General features: G+C 39.8%; 1 protein-coding gene across 1 annotated transcript in view; it reads left to right on the top strand.

The window, feature by feature from the left end:
• The window catches only part of IBTK (inhibitor of Bruton tyrosine kinase), a 52,565-nt gene that overhangs the window by 18,968 nt on the left and 13,416 nt on the right, over positions 1–20,181 (top strand). Inside the window, exons 11-19 of the mRNA XM_075862070.1 lie at positions 3,572–3,725; positions 7,205–7,813; positions 8,792–8,878; positions 11,896–11,978; positions 12,077–12,114; positions 13,726–13,822; positions 14,472–14,573; positions 18,090–18,207; positions 19,748–19,808. Of these exons, the coding sequence (XP_075718185.1) occupies positions 3,572–3,725; positions 7,205–7,813; positions 8,792–8,878; positions 11,896–11,978; positions 12,077–12,114; positions 13,726–13,822; positions 14,472–14,573; positions 18,090–18,207; positions 19,748–19,808 (1,349 nt within the window). The remainder of the gene's footprint in view (positions 1–3,571; positions 3,726–7,204; positions 7,814–8,791; positions 8,879–11,895; positions 11,979–12,076; positions 12,115–13,725; positions 13,823–14,471; positions 14,574–18,089; positions 18,208–19,747; positions 19,809–20,181) is intronic.

Genomic DNA, 20,181 nt, shown 5'->3' with positions numbered 1-20,181 from the left:
TCTACATTGCAGCGCCTATCTGCTGCAATAGCAGATAGGGGTTGCAAAATCTGGTGACAGAGCCTCTTTAAGGACATCAGCACAGAAAGCAAATTATAGTTTGAAATTGGATGCAAACTATTCCAGCAGATGTCTCAACTTTTGGAGATTACTCTGATTCTATATAACCAGTGTTGGAACAGACTGCATTACAACACCCTGTAGGGCAGGATTTGGACCGTTTTGCTCTTCAGGACAGAGTACATTGATATAATAATGGCAAGAAAAAGGCAATTAAAGAGAACCTTTCACCTGCCCATACATGTGCATCATGTAATGGCCAGGGCTGTACAAACCCTGGGGCACTTGCACTTTACATTTTTCCGTTATTTAGATATTGGTGCTGTTATATTTGGTGCCTGATATATTTAATTAACCCCCTGAAGTGTCAATGGGGCGTGTAATTGGCGAGGGAGCGTGTAACATCGCTGTGACACTGTCCAATCCGCTCCGGATAGCCGTCACAGCAAGAGCTGGAGAGAGCATGTGCGCGTACGCGCAGCTCGAAGCTGTTCTAGTATGCGCACGCTCTCACTCTTTAGCTCTCGGCATACAAGCTGAACAAGACTGTGATCTCCCATGAGACATCACACAGTCTTGAATCTATGGAATAGTCTACCGCAGGAGCTGGTCACCGTAGGGACAGTAGATGGCTTTAAAAAAGGCTTAGATAATTTCCTAGAACCAAAAAATATATTAGCTCCTATGTGTAGAATTGTTTACCTTCCCTTTTCCCGTCCCTTGGTTGAACTTGATGGACATGTGTCTTTTTTTTCAACTGTACTAACTATGTAAAGCAACATACAAGTGCAGCGCATTTGGGGGAACATTTGCAGCTATGTTGGGAAGAAATTTCTGAACAATATCTGAATGTAATTGTAGAAAGAATGCCTCAATTTTATAAAGCGGTTATATCATCAGCTAGGGGTGACTGAATTGAAGAGTCAAAATCTAGATTTAATTTGTTGAAACAAAGTAAATTCATTTATTTTTATTCATCTTAACAACTTGTTTATTTCTTCTCTGCTTTCATTTCAAAGTACATTTGAGACATTAAACTGTGTAAATATCAATAAAAACTGGAAAAATTGAGATGTTCATCACTGAAGATGAAGAAGCAGCACTTCCAGATGAAAAAGTAATACATTTATTCACCAAAGGTTCACAGCAACGTTTCACCTTCTCAATGAAGGCATTCTCAAGCAAAGTCTGCTTGAAAATGCCTTCATTGAAAAGGTGGAACTTTGGTGAGTAAATTTATAACTGGCCAAAAACATAATTTTACGTTCCCTGTAGCACCCTGATGTAATTCCAGGGCCGCTTGTTCTCTTCTGGTAATGAGGTGGGACTTGCAGTTTCAGCGTGTGCTGTAAAACTACAATTCCCGGCATCCCCTTCTATCCCCTGTGCTCCTCTATTCCCGCCCGCATTGTGCATGAGCTGGGTAGTATACTGCCGAGAGGGTGAAAGAGGAGGGCTGGCTTACTTCCTCAATAGCGTCTCTGTGCCAGCCCCCTAGCAGTCATGTAATTTGATGACTCGCCGACACAGAGAACACTCTTGGTCGCGTGGGTCCGTGTCGCTGCGTCATCACTGCTGAGTTCACTACAGGACTTCTGGGAACAGGTGACCGTGTTCTCAATCCGCGGACGGGGGCACTTTAGCAAGAAGCAGTATATTAGTAAAGTACTTCATATAGAGTTAATTTTATTGCGTTGGATAACTCCTTTAATGACGCAGCGTTTTTTGTTTTTCAGTTTTTTGATTGTCACATTACAAATGGTGTAACTTTTTTTTTTTTTTTACATAAACATACCATGTGAGGGCTTGTTTTTTTTTTGTGGGACAAGTTGTGATTTTTAATGCCACCATTTTGGCGTACATAGCTAATACATTATAACATGTATTCACTTTTTTTGTCTGGTAGTAGGAAAAAAAATCCAACTAATTTCACTATTCTTTTTGGCGTCTTAAAGAGAACGTTTCTCCAGCCCATACATGTGCCGCTGAGTGCACCATGTAATAGGCAGGGCTTCACAAACCTTGTGTCACTTTAAACTGTTTCTAGCCTCCTCTGTTATTTAGATATCGGTGCTCTTATATTTGGCACCCGATTATGTAAATAACCCCCTGATCTGTCAATGGGGCTTTTCTATTGTTGTAAATGTCAGGGGGAGCATGATACTTAGCACTCTGACACTGTCCAATCAACTACGGAGAGTGTCGGAGCGGCTTTTGCTGTGTGATTTATCTCGCGAGATCAAACAGTCTTGTCGTCCTGGTCTGCTGAGAGCTGAAGACAGAATGAGAGCGTGTGCGCATGCTTAGTTTAAAGTGACACAAGGTTTGTGCAGCCCTGCCTATTTCATGGTGCCCTCAGCTGCACATGTATGGGCTGGTGAAAGGTTCACTTTAAATTCACGGCATTTACCATGTGGTATAAATAACCTAATGACTTTATTCTGCAGGCCATTACAATTACGGCAATACCCAATTTTTATATTTCTTTATTTTTCTACTTTTGCACAATAAAAAACACCTTTTTAAAAAAAATAAAAAAAAAAGTGTTTTTGTGTTGCCAAATTCCTTGAGCCATAACTTATTAATATTTCCAGCCACGTAGTTGCATGAGGGCTTATTTTTTTGTGCGACGACTGGTAGTTTTAGTGGCACCTATTTAGGGTTCATACAACTTTTTGGGATTTTTCATAATAAAATATTTTGCAAGGGGGGGGGAAAAGTGGGTTTTTATTATTATTTTTTTTTTTTAACTTGGGATTTTTTCTTTAAGTTTTATTTAAAAAAAAAAAATTATTTTGTCCCACTATAGGTCTTTACTGCGCGATAATTTGATTGCTTTTATAATACACTGCAATACTTCTATACTGCAGCATATTATGCCGGTCACTGTAAAATTGACAGGCATTTTATTTGGCTCTGGCAGGGCCTAATAGGCATACACTGACGGCAGACCTGGGGGCCTAGAAACCATCGTCATGGGATACCCCTCCTTCTAAAACAACTGAGATGCCGCAGTTGCGGAATCGAAGCTAACTTCAATCCCACCCGTTAGAACAGGTGCCTGGCTGTCATTAGACAGCCCGACACCCGCTCTAGCCAACACTGGGTGCTTGCTAGAGCGGGCTTCTGTTACAGCGGTGTGAAGAGGCGGCACTGTGGCATATGTAAGTACCCTTAACGACCATCAAGAAAAAGGGTGAAGTGGAATATTCCTACTAGCTTAAAGTTACGGAATTGCTTAAAATATTTCCTAGTATAATTGTCTTAAGACGTGTGTCACCCTCGGGACTCTCATATTTGTGATCCTGGGGCCCCCCAGCTTATCTAACATTTATAATGTAGATAGGTGATACATGTTTATTGTGTGAGCTCCACTTTGAGTAGCCACATTTTTTAAATTGAGTCTTCTGATACCAACACAAGCTGTTATTTTTACTGTTTGTGCATATTTTGTACTTTTTTTTTTGTCAGTAAATTGGTTATGAATGCCGTATTTTTTTCCTCTCTCCAGATCACTTGATATCAGATTCTGTTCAATCTGATACCCACAGTGTGTATGAAAGGATTTGTCTACAGAAGCTTGCTTTTGTCCACAGGGCGGTTAGTGTGACAACCGATCCCAATGGATGTAACTTTGCAGTATTGCAGTCAGACCCAAAAACCAGGTGATTTTTATTTAAAAGCTATTGAACAAGAGAATTCTTTAGAATTAATAGAAATAAAATGTAAATTATATTGTGTATAATTATAATAATCTTTATATAGCGCACCATAACATATTCCGCATTACTTTACAATTTAGAGGGTTCATGTACAGATAAAATCAGACATTACATAGTGACAAAAGTGTGGAGTGAGGACCCTGCTCACAAGAGCTTACAATCTGTGAGAAAACAAGGGAGACACAAAATGTAAAAAAGTGCTTGTTAAAGAGGCTCTGTCACCAGATTATAAGCGCCCTATCTCCTACATAATCTGATCGGCGCTGTAATGTAGATAACAGCAGTGGTTTTTATTTTGAAAAACAATCATTTTTGAGCAATTTAGATTTATGGTAATTAGTTTCTTAATAGACAACTGGGCGTGTTTTTACTTTTTACCAACTGGGTGTTGTACAGAGGAGTGTATGAGGCTGACCAATCAGTGACCAATCCGCATCATACACTTCTCATTGTTCCAGCCCATTGTTACACTGCGATTGTGCAGTGAAAGAAGCTGGGCTGGAACAATGAGAAGTGCAGGACGCTGATTGGTCACTGATTGGTCAGCCTCATACACTCCTCTTTACAACGCCCAGTTGGTAAAAAGTAAAAACACACCCAGTTGTCTATTAAGAAACTAATTAGCATAAATCTAAAATTGCTCATAACTTGCTCAAAAATGATTTCGTTTTTCAAAATAAAAACCACTGTTACCTACATTGCAGCACCGATCAGATTATGTAGGAGATAGGGCACTTATAATCTGGTGACAGAGCCTCTTTAAAGAGGCTCTGTCACTAGATGATCAAATCCCGATCTATTGAATGTGATCAGCGCTGCAATTTAGATAACAGCAAAGTTGTTTTTTTTTTTAAAAAACAATCATTTTTGCCCAAGTTATGAGCAATTTTATATTTATGCAAATGGCTTTTCAATGGACAACTGGGCGTGTTTTCTCGTATTACCAACTGGCCGTGTATTGTGTTTTTACCAACTGGGCGTTGTGAATAGAAGTGTATGACGCTGACAAATCAGCATCATACACTTCTCATCGTTCCCACCCAGCTTCTTTCACTAAAGACACACAGCGTGACGTCACCCACAGGTCCTTCAACCTTGTAGTCAGACAAAGAAGATACATCAGCTCCAGGCGTCCAAAAGGTTAATATGCTCGTCTCTAGGGAGTTTACTATGCTTACCTGCACATGGTGATGCTGCTGCAAATTCAACTGGAGCTGATGTGTCTTCTCTCTTCCGACGTCAAGGTTGAAGGACCTGTGGGTGATGTCATCATTCCCAGTGTCTGCAGTGAAAGAAGCTGGCTGGGAATGATGACGTCACCCACCGGTCCTTCAACCTTGGCGTCGGAAGAGAGAAGACACATCAGCTCCAGTTGAATTTGCAGCAGCATCACCATGTGCAGGTAAGCATAGTAAACTCCCTAGAGACGAGCATATTAACCTTTTGGACGCCTGGAGCTGATGTATCTTCTTTGTCTGACTACAAGGTTGAAGGACCTGTGGGTGACGTCACGCTGTGTGTCTTTAGTGAAAGACGTGGGTGGGAACGATGAGAAGTGTATGATACTGATTCGTCAGCATCATGCACTTCTATTCACTGCCCAGTTGGTAAGAACACAATACACGCCCAGTTGGTAAGAACACAATACACGCCCAGTTGGTAAAAACACAATACACGCCCAGTTGGAAATACGGGAAAACACGCCCAGTTGTCCATTGAAAAGCTAATTTGCAAAAATATAAAATTGCTCATAACTTGGGCAAAAATGATAGTTTTTAAAAAAAAAAAACAACTTTGCTGTTATCTACATTTCAGCGCCGATCACATTCAATAGGAGATAGTGATTTGATAATCTGGTGACAGAGCCTCTTTAAAGGTAATGTGTTGCTAGAAAAAAATGTTTTTTTTTTAGTTAAACAGTTAGTGTATAAATGATTAAACATTGTTCTAATTTTTTTTATTTTTTCACGAGTCAGGAAATATTATAAATTAGATTCTAATTTATAATATTTCCCAGTGCTGGTCACTAGATGGAGCAATTCCCAAAATTGCAGCTTTGCATGTGGTAAAGCAACCACATTGCTTTATGCTGCAAAATTTGGGAAAACTCACTCGCTCTAGTGAGCTCTCAGAATCCCCCCCTCCTTTATCCTGGCTAGTGGCGGGAGAAACGAGGGGATTGAACGGTCTAACCTCCTACACTGTGTGTCGCCATTTTTTGAGCTAACACACAGTGTAGTAGGTTTACATACACTAGTAAATACACAGTAAAACACTTACATACACAGAAATCACTTACCTGCTCCAGTCGCCACCGCTCCCTCCGGTCCATCCATCCGCTCCGTCTGCTGCCGCTGCTCCAAGTGCACAAGTCCGGAAGCCGCGACCGGAAGTAGTATTCTTACTGTCCGGCCGCGACTTCCGGTCTACAGGAAAATGGCGCCGGACGGCGCACAGTTCAACTTGGACTGTGTGGGAGCGGCGCATGCGCCGTTCCCACACAGACGGCGTACACCATAGTGGATGGAACGGCTCCCGTTCGCATTCACTATGGGACTGTAGCTGCCGTATTCCATGTCTGTATGTGTCGTTAATCGACACATACAGAAATGGAAAAAAAAATGGCAGCCCCTATAGGGAAGAAAAAGTTAAAAAATAAACACAAACACACAAATAAATATAAAAGTTTTTAATAAAGCACTAACATCAAACTGATGTAAACATTTTTTTTTTCGTGACACTATTCCTTTAAGTACAATGGTCAAGCCATCTTTTATAAACATTAAACAGTACTGATCTGTCTAACCATAGGGTTGTACTGAAAAATGCCTTCTCACAAGAATGTAGAATAAACTCTTTGGATAGTTTGTGCTGCAAGAGTCTGTCTATCCTCTGTGCAGATGTCTTGTATGTGTTTGTTTGACTCATACATATCTCTTCATTTCACAGGCCATGACACTGATTCTCACATTGACATAGGCCTATTTTTATTGTAAGAGAGTTTGTAGTAGTTGAATATTCTAGTAAATATCGCCTTGTGCTATGTCTAGAATGTAATCATCCAAGAAAAATCTTTGGTTTATATATGTGGACAGAAAATTTTTCAGCACTACCCTAATAATAGTCCAGCTTTGCATTTTTATGTAGTTTGAAAACCGTGTCCAGATGTTACATAAATTTCAGGGGGATTTCTAAAACTCTCATTCACGCTTTGCATGGGAAAAATAATTGTCCACTGTTGCAACTCTGCGTCCACTGTGTGAACACGGCCTCTCCTATAAATACTAGTCACGGCATGACACATCATCCCAGTCATTGGCTTGCTTATAACTTTGTCGAATTGTTGTAGTATTTATTTTATTTGCATAAACTAACAATAAGCTCTGGCAAGAATACATAATTTATTTATTTTTGTCTCGTAGCCTTTTTGAGATCCCAGTTGTGTCTTCATCCATTATTGTAGAAGATTTTGAGAAACTGCTTAAAGAAGTAGATGAGATGGACTCCATCCATGATGTGACGTTTTTCTTAGGTTCCAAAGCTTTCCCAGCACATAGGTACATTCTGGCCATGAAATGTGACTTCTTCCGGAAACTCTTTATTTCTGCGGACAGCAACCAGGCTGACTTTCTAGATATTTATCAAAATGGGGAGGATTCGGCTGGATGTGACCTATTTGTCCTTGAAAAAGTGTCTCCTGTTCTGTTCTGCTACATCTTGCAATTTGTCTACACCGACACATGTGATATGTTAGTCCATGGTCACAAGCCAAGATGCACTCAAAAAGAAAAAATAGAGGAAAATCAAAATACCATCATCTCAGATTTTCAGAAGATACGTTTTCATGAAGATGTTAAAGCCAAGTCTGCCTATGAGGTCTACAGGAACAACCAAATCTGTGCAGACAATGAAAAGAAGAAAGGCAAGATGAAGCCTTCCAAGAAAAGCAAATATGTGAGCGAGGAAACGAGCCCTGTCAAAATGCTGCAAAATCTGGCCAAGAAATTTGGGATGAGTAGTCTGAGTTCAAGGTTTGTAAAGTTCTCTTTTGCTATTTGTGCACAAATTTCTATCCTTTGAGAAGTCATAGAGACGTGGAGTAGCACCGCCCGTCGCTAGAACATAACCTTTAGGCCACTTTTACACAGCAGGATTTGCATTAGTGTTTGGAAGCCTAAACCAGGAGTGGGACCTACACGAGAAGAAGTATAATGGAAAGATTTGCTCCTCTTCTGCGTTTTAGACTCCTAGTTTTGTCATTCAAATATTGATCAAAATACTGCCACGTAAAAGTGGCCTATTAGGCTGGTGTTGGCTTCACATTTCCCATTGTGATTATTCCAGAGTGAAGCAGATCTAGGACTATGTGAGCTGAAGGGGCATGATGGTCAAGTCATCCCAACCAATTTTATGTAGAGATCAGTGGGGGTCTAAGAGGCTTCACAGACGGAAGATCGGAACTTGTTCAAAACCATGTGTTTTCTAGGTGGTTTCAGAGAAAAAACAAAGGCTGGGTTTAGCTAATAAGGAGGTCTTGCACTTCATCATGTTATAAAATAATAAAAATGGCATCCGTCAGGGCATTGAACAATCGCTTTGACTCTTTATGTAGATTCTATCTATATATACCTTGTAAAATAATATTCAAATGTGAACATAGGCTTTAAAAGCTGCTGACCTTCAAATCTTGTCCTTTCAATTACTGTCAGTTGTTATTAACAAGCGATTTAGACTAAAATACACATTGGTTAAATAATAATTTATATGTTCTATAATTGTATTGTAAATTTCTGCAGGTTAGCGGTGCGGAGACCGCCCCGCTAAACCGCCACATCTGGCTTTTCCTTAGGACTTCTGCCTTTTCTTTGTGAAATTAGATTTTTTAGTGTGAAGAGCACTTGTTAACCCTTCCTATTGTGGAAGAGGTCAGAAAGATGGTCGCTAATATGGTTTTCATTTTGGTTTGCCCTTCATTTTACTTGTATTTATTACATTTGTTTGTATCGAAGACTGGATGGCGTCCGATATGAAAATGGAGCGATTAATGTTGTCCACAAGAAAAGTGGAAACAGACCAAGGTTTAACTCGAAGAAAGGGTATGTACCATGAGATCATGTGTTCTTCGTTTTGCTACAAGACTCATATAAATGCAGCCGTAATTAGTGGTACCATTGAGTTTTATCCAAACAATGCACCATTCATCATAAAAAGTGTTGAAATTAAAATATGTTTTGCTACTGCAAAGCAAGCACAGCCTTACATAATGTCTTGGACAATATTATTGGTTCTATTATACAAAAAAAAAACTTTTTTTTAATGATACTTCCATCATCTCCGTATTACAAGTGTGTATTCGGACAACCCCTCATTCTGTTAGTGTAAATGTACTCGCTTTGTGCCAAGTTATGTATAATTGTGTAGTAGCCAGGCATGCTCAATGTAACCTACAAGATTGATGAAGAAAAATGTTCCAAATGTTGAGGACGACAACTTGAAAGATGACTTTCAAGCTCAATGTGAAGCTTTTTTAAGTTGCTTTATAGGGCCCTGCGTGGATGAAAATGTAGCCCGTTTTCATTCTGACAGTTCTATATAATGCATGTTAAAAAAGGTAGGAGACCCCAATTCTAATTTTGTTAGGGGATTACTTCAATGGCTTTAGCATTGGGCATATAGAATGTGTGCAGGACACTATGTAATTGAAAGACTAAATGCGTTATGGAGTAAAACATACACCCAAGTGCCAGAAGAGCAGTTAATGGCCCAAATTATACATAAAAAAAATGGAACCCGAGAACGAATGGGAAGAAAAGATTAGACTGTCCTCAAGTGGCTTGATGTGGACTGTCAGATTAAAGGCACCTATATGATAGAGCAGCTTTTCATGGAACCCTTTCCCCATTACCTTCAGTTCTATTGTGACCTCTTGTTCCTATTAACAAAATGGGTAGCTGGTCCTCTGTTGTACACGTCAGAACCGAGAGGACCGGGAAGGACAGGAGAGTTTGACAGCACATGTACAGACAATCTCCATTATAGTCTATTGTAGAGTTCCTTACAACCTCACGGGTTCCCCAGAACACCGAAATAAGACCTGTCCCCTTTTCTAGCAGAGATGGCATACTGGATTCAGTCTGCTTGAAGATGTTTGGCAAAACAGCCAATGCATCTGTATAGTTCTAGGCAACGTCTACAGCGACGTCTTTTGGCGTCTCTGTAGAAGAGGCTGATGAGCGCTCCTGTGAGCGCTCATCCTCTAAGCAGGAGCTGTAACTTAAAGCTCCTGATCTTAGAGCAGCCTGCTAAATACAGCTGGGGTCGGAAAACATTCGGACCCCAGCTGTTTAACACTTTGATCACCGCGGTCCGTGACCGCGGCATTATCAAAGGGTACTCCCCTCTTTGATCTCATCATCGGAAACCCGGTGACGTGATCAAAGACCCGGGAATCCCTGTGCAGTCAGCCCTGGGGACCTAGAAAGGACCCCAGGGCTGTCTGTTCAGTTTGCCTGCTGTTAGGACAGCACATAGTGTGCCGTAACAGCAGCCTGTGTCATAGTGACAGGAGTATAATGTCTTAGCATACAGGAGTATGCTAATGCATTATAAGTAAAAACTAAAGTTGGAAGTAAAGTTATCCCTTAATAAGATAAAAAGAAATTCCCCCAAAAAGTCATTATTTTGCATAAAATATATTGTATTGCCCCTACATTACATATAAACAAAAAACCTACACATATTCGGTATCTACACGACCGTAATAACCTGAAGAATTAATTGAACAAGTTTAGTGTGAAACTTGAACGGGATAGCCAATAAGCAAGAAACACAATGCCAAGAATCGCTTTTTACCTATATTCACGCAGTAAAAATACATCTATATTTTTTTTTCTACCCCCCCCAACTGCGAAAAAAAATAAATACTATTTCTACCGCATATAACAAGGCCTCATACAGCTACATCAATAAAAAAAGTTATGGCTGCTGAAATGCAGAGAGGCAAAAACAGAAAAATGTATCTGGTCATTAAGGCCTTCTCAGGCCTGGTCATTTAAGGGGTTAAAACATGACTTGGGTTATCAGTCAAACCAGAGACGCTCCTTTTGTAGACATCTTTGTTTTGGATATGTTGCTCTTTGCCAGTACGTTGTAGGATTCCGATTGGCTGTTTGAGAGGCTATGTTGAGCTTCGTTCAGAGAAAATTGCAAGTGTATTAGAAAAAAGACAAACTAGAAGAATAGCCGTAATTTTGGCCATAATTGATGTGAATTGCTTTGGTATTTTTTTCTTTCCTTGTTTTGCAGTCTAAAGAATTATTATAATCTCCTTTTAATAATATATACAACAAAAGAAAAATATGCAGGATTAGGCCTCATGCACACGACCGTAATCGTTTTTACTGTCCGCAAATACGGATCCGATGGCTACGGATAGACATCCGTAGCCGTTCGCAAATGCGGACAAGAATAGGACGTTTCTATATTTTGCAGATCATTTCTACGGCCCGGACACACATCCGTAAATATACAGAAAGGTGTCCGTGGCCAATAGAAATAAATGGGCAATTTCATCCGTAATTACGGATTCCGTATACGCGGATGAAAATTACGGTTGTGTGCATGGGGCCTTACAATGTTGGTCTGTACAGTGAATCTCGTATGTATGTGATGAAAATCTGTGGCAAGGTTCTTGAAAGGTATCAAGTCACAAGGTCTCACATAAAGTGCAGTCAAGTCAGTTACTAAAATATCAAAATAATATCTAAAATGAAGCCATTTGTTGATAAAAAAAATAAATTTTTGCATTTCTAAAAATGCTGTTTGGTGTAAGCCAATATCCATACACCTGCAAAACACAATGCCAACCATAAACCACGGAGTCCACATTCTGCTGTGGAGATGCGAACCTACAGCAGTCGCTGGAAGGCTTGTGAAAGGTAACATTAATGTAGAAGAATACAATGCAGGCTTGGAGGAAAACATGCTGAAATCTGCAAGAGAACTGCATGAGAAGACTTCTTCAGAAGGACAGCGACCGCAAATAAAAAGCTAAAGAAGGATAAATATTGTCTTTTAATGTCACGTCATTTCATAATTTATTTATTTTTCTTAGCTCTTCACTTTGTGATGTAACTATCAGATCTGAAGATGGGAAAGAATTCCCCTGCCATAAATGTGTCTTGTGCGCAAGGCTTGGTATGTATTTTTTGCTTTCAGACATTTATTTATTTTTTTCTCCATTATTCCATTCAATTTTACAATTTTGTTTTCTTTATTTTTATTTTATGTTATAGAATACTTTCACAGCATGCTTAGCAGCTCTTGGATTGAGGTAAGATGTCCGTCATAGATCTGTCTTAAAGAGGCTCTGTCACCACATTATAAGTGCCCTATCTTCTACCTAATGTGATCGGCGCTGGAATGTAGATCACAGCAGTGTTTTTTATTTAGAAAAACGATCAATTTTGACGGAGTTATAACCTATTTTAGATTTATGCTAATGACTTTCTTAATAGACAACTGGCCGTGTTTTACTTTTTGACCAATTGGGCGTTGTGGAGAGAAGTGTATGACGCTGACCAATCAGTGACCAATCAGCGTCATACACTTCTCTCCATTCATTTATTCAGCACATAGTGATCTTACTAGATCATGATGTGCTGTCACTTACTCACACATTAACGTTACTGAAGTGTCTTGACAGTGAATAGACATGATGCTGTCATACACTTCTCTCCAAAGCCCATTTTGTCAAAAAGTAAAAACACGCCCAGTTGTCTATTAAGAAACTCATTAGCATAAATCTAAAATAGGTTATAACTCCGTCAAAATTGATTGTTTTTCTAAATAAAAACCACTGCAGTGATCTACATTACAGCGCCGATCACATTATGTAGAAGATAGGCCACTTATAATGTGGTGACAGAGCCTCTTTAAAAAGATTTTTTTTGTCTGCGCAGTTCTTGCATGTATTGGATGACTATGGCAGATCTCCATTATCCTGTGGAATTTGCCATTGATCCTCCAGGCTTCATGTGTCTTGTCGGTCGATAACATCACCATAGCCTTATCTTACCCATCACTGAATTTTGATGAGCTAACAGTCACTTCTGTGCAGCTGAGACTCCATTAACCTGTCCCGTTGAGCATGCAGTCCAATCTGCAGGCAGCATGTTATAGAACAGGAGGAGCGGAGAAGATTGATATATCGTTTTGTGAGAAAAGATTCAGGATAACTGGTCATTTATTTCTATAAATTTCTGTCAACTGTGGGCTAAAGAGTCCAGTGGGCGGGCTCAAGCTCAACCATTGTTTGACAGCCCTCCCTGTATGAGTGTGCATAAAGAAGAAGCTACAAATCACTGAGTAGGACCACCCAGTGGATACTTTAGCCCAGAGTTAGCAGGGATCTATATAAATTACAAGTCATCTTGAATCTTTTTTCACAAAACTATATATCAATCTTATCTGCGCCTCCTGCTCTAACATGCTACCCTTATATCGGACAACATGTTTGACATGTTGGGTTCCCTTTTAAACTACATCGGTGTGTACGACTGGAAAGTCTCCTGGCGCCTATACCCATGCTTCATTAGCAAAGCGTATGAAATGTGTCCTATTGGCATATGTTCAGCCAGTATAAGTCGGGATTCCACGGGCGTTACTGTAATAAAAGAACAGTCAACTACGCTTTTTATTACAATGTATAAAAAGAAAAAATGTATTACGTGCGGCATACAGGTGCCTGTCGGGGTTTGTGGTTGGCGGGTTTTGCAGTTTCGGCAAATGTGGAGTTCACCTAGCCTTAAAGCAAGTGCAGAGAAGTAGGACTATAAGGGGTTAAGGCGTGGGTTTTGGGGATGGGACACGTGTAGTAGATAAGACTTCAAAGAGAAGGAAGAAAAGAAACAGCTTGATAACTGAAGATCTTTCTATCCCGCAGGCAAGGTGCTGTTCTGCTTTAGAAATGCCTGTTCACTCCGATGTCTTACAAGTTATTCTTGACTATATCTACACCGATGAAGCTCTCACTGTGAAAGGTGAGTGGTTCAGATCTGACAAGTGTTTGTTGTCCTAAAGTTTTAAGATGCAGGATCAAACAACGGGCAGGGAAAAATAAACGGTCCTTCACGAGCAGACCTCTCATCGACATGGAGACATCTGTTTAACATTGGACCTACGAGGCACTTATGTCAGTTTATGGACTGTCAACACTGTTCTTTCCTCGTCTAAAAAGAAAAAGATTCTGATTCAGATTTTCCGACATGTCAAATTTTATTGTGCAATAATAAATGCTTTTAATTGTTGGAAAAACTAATTATTTAGCCCTTCCAAAATCCAAGTTATGTTTGCGCCTGATGAAGTCCAGATTATTTATTCCGTCTGTGATGATGCCATGGGGTTCGCACATCCAATTTTTTTTATTTCTTTATTTGTACGATTTAGTAATATTTGCTTTGCCATGGCTAAAAATGACCATGTTGTGTGTTCTTAGTGATGTAAGCAGCTTTTGCTGAGATCATGACTTGTTTCTTATGAATATTGGCTCATAAAATATTGTCTCCATATTCACCGTGAGAGTCGATAAATAAATAAATCCTGATCCCACTGCCAAAGAGATGCTGCATTCAATTACATTCATTCTCCTCACTAAAACCTCCCCCTTTTTTTTTTTTTTTTTTCCCGCAGAGTCTGTAAATGTTGAATTCATTTGTAATGTCCTGGTGATGGCAGATCAGCTACTCATTGTTCGATTAAAGGAGATATGTGAGGTCACACTTACCGAAAGACGTGAGTAGGAAAGCAAGTATTTCTGAGAATGTGAGCGTTTATGGAGAAAGTGGTATACGGTATATAAGCAGGATTACAGAAAGTCTCGTTGACATCTGTGGTACATTGCCTCAAAGTCACAAGAAGTTGTATATAAATAGCACATTAACCAAACCACTTCTTTCTATGAAGCAGAATTCACCCCTTAAACGGCAACATCTTCTATTTGGGAGGGTTGCGGTGTCGTTTTCTAATATGTAAGCATATGTTCACCATTACACTTTAAACAACTTAAAGGTTTTTTTTTTGGTTTCCGCAAATAAAAGTAATTAATTGTAAAGCAAAAAAATATTTCTACTACTCTTAAGGTATCAATTCCTTGTAGCTTTCAAAATATGCAATGAGAGCCATCATGGTTTACCTCCGGGGGTATAAAATCAGTCCTGGTCATGTGATGTGATCCATTACAAGAAAAAGCTGTGATACCGGTGCTGTAACCTTGGTGAGCCATTTCCCCCCCCCCCCTCCTCCTTCTCACAGTATTGTCTAGCTGTAAAAGTGCCCATACGCATTAGATGAATGTTGACCAAACCTGCCGATTTCTAATGTGTATGGGGGTGTCCCGACTCTCCCTCGACCACAGATGTGTGGGGGAAAAAAGGATTAGGCATGTTAGATACGAACATGCCGAATCCTTTGTTCCCACGGGAGATGAGCTGCGCCAGAGGTCTCTGGCAGGGGTTTTTTCCCTTTCCCCATTGAGTATACGCAGGGTTTGGCCTTAAGAATCAGATTCTGCTTGGAGTTTACTGATTTTTTTAACCCAGTTACCACCATGATTACTATTGCGTTTTTTTGTTTTTTTCCCCCAAGATGTTAATGGGTTACTGCAACGTGTCAAGACCATTCATTTCCATTACAAATAGTGCATGCAGAGTATTTAGGGCTGGGTTTTCATGAAGCTATCTATACTAAAAAAAACAAAACACAACAACCTGTAATCTTGCAGTTTTCACCCTGACCACTGTCCCTCACAATAGATTGTGACACTTCCTGTTCTGTAGAGATCACTTTTCAGCAGTCATTTCATGCAGGATTACAATGAAAGGTAACGCCTCTATATAGATAACACAGGATTCACCATTGACAATAGATGGTAATAAAGCATGCCCACAACACTTTCCTATAGAAGTCAATGAGGTTTTTTTCTGATTGAGGTTTCCTATGTCCATGTGGTTGCTGTATTGCAAATTTCTTAAACTTCTGTTCACAACTTAAAGCAGCAGCGCAGGCAAGATGGCTGCCCCCATAATTCATGCGAAGAAAATAGGAAAAATTGGAAAATAAACGTAGATAAGGAAAAAAGTGTTTTGGCATGTAGCTTTAATTCTTAAACAAGAAAAAGTTAAAGGGGTTGTCCAGGCTGGGGGCTGTTTTTTATACTGATGACCTATCCACAAGATAGGTCATCACTATATGATCGTGTTACGGCTGCCATACCCAAACCAATCATTCTGATGACCTATCCTGTGGATAGGTCATCAATAAAAAATCGGCCCCCAACCGGGACAACATCTTTAAGGTGATACATTCTGTTTAAGATCAGGCAAATCGCGTCGATCACTGCATATAAACCGGGACTGATGAATGATCAGTTCTAATGATTGAGAATTACTGCACATGATTGTGTTGTATCACACTTGATTTTCACAGAATCGTAGTGTGCGAACTTCCCACCTTATCACTGCTATGTGCTGCTCAGCTAGAAGGAAATGTGATCAAAGATGACTACTGTGCTGTTTGTTTACTGTGTAATTCTTGACAAATAGGAATACTCCAAGATCCACACCGATAATCTATATGTAAACGGGTTTCTATTTGTCATCTCCATGACATTTACCATAGGGGAGAAAAAACATATTATCTGATTACGGAGACACACAATATATATATTGATATAAGCTGCCGCATTCTACTAGATTACTTGAGAATTCACATTCTAGTTCCCAAGTGTTTAATGTGAAGGTCCTATAAACGTTAACAAAATGTTTAGAGGAATTAATTTTAATGTGTGTTGAACTGTTCAATGTGGTGAATACATTTTACGGCGCAAAATATATTCCTAAATTTAACCCTAAAGGCTGAAATCGGACACAATTCAATGTGAGAAGCCATGTTATAAGTTAGCTATTTAAAAATTGCAAAGCTCACCATAGACCTGCTTAGCTCGGCATGTTTATTTTATTGGGGAGAGAGGAAAAAAGCCACGGCTAGACACTTCTGCCAACAGATTATATACCAAGGGAACAAGTGATCGGTTGTATTGAAATCCAACATGCCTATTTTCCCCTACATGTCCTGTTGGAAGGCTCTCCTACACATTAGATCATGTGCCGATCCTGACAAAATCGGAGGGTTTGTGTATAGTAGAAATGAACAGCACCCAACATTTGAAGATGCAATTGCAGAAATGTTATTATGCAGTAATACCTACTGAGTAGTCGCTTTATTAACAGATTTGATCTTTTTAGCTATAGGGGGTGATCTGAAAATAGGGCGACTGGGAAAATGTCTACTTCCATGTGGTTGCCACAAGCATTTCTGAAGACTTTAAAGGCTCTATACGCCTTTGTAAAAATGTTTTGTTATTAAATATGTATTTTTTTATGTTTTTAAGCAACTTTCAAATTCACTTTTATTAAAAAAATGTTTTTGCCTTTTACGATTGCCTTCTATATATATATTGTATACACGGAAGCTCTATCATTCTCTCTTAGCCGAGCGGTCAGTTCAGCTAAACAGCTGGCTCAACTGAAAGTTGGTCCTGCGTGACTCTGACACACAGGATCCAGCCAATAACTATCACATCTAAGTACATAACTTAGGCCCCATGCACACGACCGTAAAATTACGGGCCCATTTACTTCTATGGCCGACGGACAGCTTCCCGTATGTCTACGGGAGGGTGTCCGTGCCGAAAAAAACAGCTGAAAAAAATAGGACATGTCCTATTTGTTTTTATTTTATGGACCGTGTTCCTATACTTTATAATGGGACCACTGCTCGTAAAAACGGCCGGCTGTCGGGCACGGTCGTGTTCAAGCCTAAGATGTGATCGTTATTAGCTGGATCCTGTGTTTTTTAATGACACGCATGACCCGCTCTCAGCCAAACCGTCAGTTCAGGTGAAATGACTGATTCAGCTGAGAGAGAACGATACAGCTTCTGCGTATACAGCATATATATATATATATATATATATATATATATATATATATTATAGAAGCTGTATATTAAAAAGCAAAACATTTTAATTTTTTTTTAAATGGAAGTGAATTTGAAATTTGCTTAAACACATTACATGTAAATGATAAAAAAAATTGATTACAAAGGTCTACATAGCCTTTTAAGGCTAGTTTAGGTGGACGGGTGAACAAGTGACAATCAAAATCCTTATTTCTGTAGATGCAGACTATTTATAGGTTTCCCCTAAGACTTGTTTAAATTATATAATTTAATTTTGATTCTCGGTTCCAGTTACTTTGAAAAATGCTGCTGAATTACTGGAATTTTCTGCTTTATATAATGCCGACCAGCTTAAAGTTTCCTGCTTCCAGTTCATAGGGCTAAATGTGGCGGCTTTATTGGAAGCAAGGTATGTAGATCCATTCATTTATGTTGTGTATAATATTTCTTCAACACACTTCTGTGTTCAGATTTAGTTTGTTGATTGGTTTGTGGTTTGTTATAGCTTTGTGTAATGGGACTGTAAATGTTGCCTATTTTTATGCTATGCCGTATTGGGGGGTTGTCTAGCAGGATAACCCCTATCTGTTTCCTATTATTGCATTTGGACATCATAGAGAGGGTCCCCCTCTATGAGCTCTGTTACATCAGCTCCTACTCTGGCAGACCCTGCACGTTCATTGTCAGCCATTTATTTGAATGGCTGACCTGTATTGATGCATTGCTCCTGCAGTGGGAAATGTATAACAAGATGCGGCATCTAGGGGTTATGGAAGCCATACCTCTTCCTGGTATGATTTTTTATTTTTTTTTAAATGGAATGTCTTTGTGTGACATCCTTTTTAATGTTCAAAGACAAAATCCAAGGCATCTTTATTAAATAGGCTGGTGCAACCTTTCACGTTTGGTACGTGGACCCACTGGGCCGTACTGCCTTGACGATATGGCAGCAGGCCAACAGCTGGGACTAGGCAGCATTCAGACGCCAGGCGTGGTGTAGTAGGACAGGCGTGGTACTCAGCACAGCACGACTTCAGCTCCGCTCAGCACGGCACTTGACCAGGATAGCATGGGATTCAGGTAGCAGGAACGGGAAACACTGGGAACTGGAAAACACTTAGGCCATTTGCATAGACAGACTAGGGTAACGACAACAAGGCTCAGGCAAGGCAGGAAGCGGCTGGGCCCCTCCTATAGTCCAGAGTGCTCATGGGCTAATGTTGTACTTAATTTCAGGTGCCCACGCTGGCACTTTAAGAGCGGGCACGAGCGTGCGCGTGCACCCAAGGCAAACGGCCGGGAGAAGCGGAAGTGAGCGCTGGCATCTCCTTAGGAGGAGATGGGGACCAGCGCTCACCGTTCCATGACTGTGGGCGTCAGGAGGTGAGTGAGCCTGACGGCCCGCGGCCTGGGGCTTGACACAACCATGGATCAGATAACATCTATTTCTGACCTCTAAAGGCGAATAGAGTTTTGTGGTTCATTTCTACATCCAAATAGCATTCATCTAGTTTTCTGCTTATACCAGTGTCTGATCTGGGGTTCCGCCATTTAAATTACTCCACTTTGAACTCCGTGTAAAAGGAGTACACTGTACCTTTTAAGAATTCCTTGTCCCAGCACCATCTACTCGCTCCAGGAATCAAATTTGTGGTGTTTTGATGTAACTATCTTTACAAGTTAATTGGGGCGGAATTATCAAAACTAGTGCATGGGTGGAGTGAAAGAGTTGGCCATACGAATCAAAAAGATTTCAGCTCTTACTGCCTTTTAAAAATCAAAGCAGTGGCCAGATTGATTGCTATGGGCAACTTCTCTCTGTATTTCTTGCAAAAGTTTCGTTAAAACTTCTTTATTGTTTTTAAAACGCTTTGTAAAAGCTCACAATATAACCAATTATATGCATTTTGTAAAGATATCTTTTAACCATTTTTTATTTTATTATGTAGGTCTTTGGATGTTTTGAGTGAAGATGTTCTAAAGGAACTGGCAAGTTATTATAGAAAAATGGTAAGGATAGTTGTAAATGAGAACTTGTTCGGTGCGCATATAATGAATATCAGTATGAATTAATCTTTTGGGCTTTCAAGCATATTGTTTATCTATCCATTTAGTTATTGATTATGCTAGTCTGTGTCACTCCTAATGGCTATAAAAGTCTGTTCGGGCTGGGACACTTTTTATTACATGTCAATTAAAGGGATATTCCCATTTTAAGCATTTATGGCATATCATTCGGATATCTCATAAATGCCTGATAAGTAGCGGACGCTAGCTGGGGGACTCGTCTCTTTTAGGAATTGATGGCATATCCTGTGAATATGAGACATGCGTAAAATGGGAATACACCTTTCAACACCTAACTAGTTTATCCCTAACTCCG

This window comes from Rhinoderma darwinii, chromosome 4 (assembly GCF_050947455.1).
Source record: "Rhinoderma darwinii isolate aRhiDar2 chromosome 4, aRhiDar2.hap1, whole genome shotgun sequence".
NCBI classification, from domain to species: Eukaryota; Metazoa; Chordata; class Amphibia; order Anura; family Rhinodermatidae; genus Rhinoderma; species Rhinoderma darwinii.
This window is presented reverse-complemented; position numbering and strand designations above follow the sequence as displayed.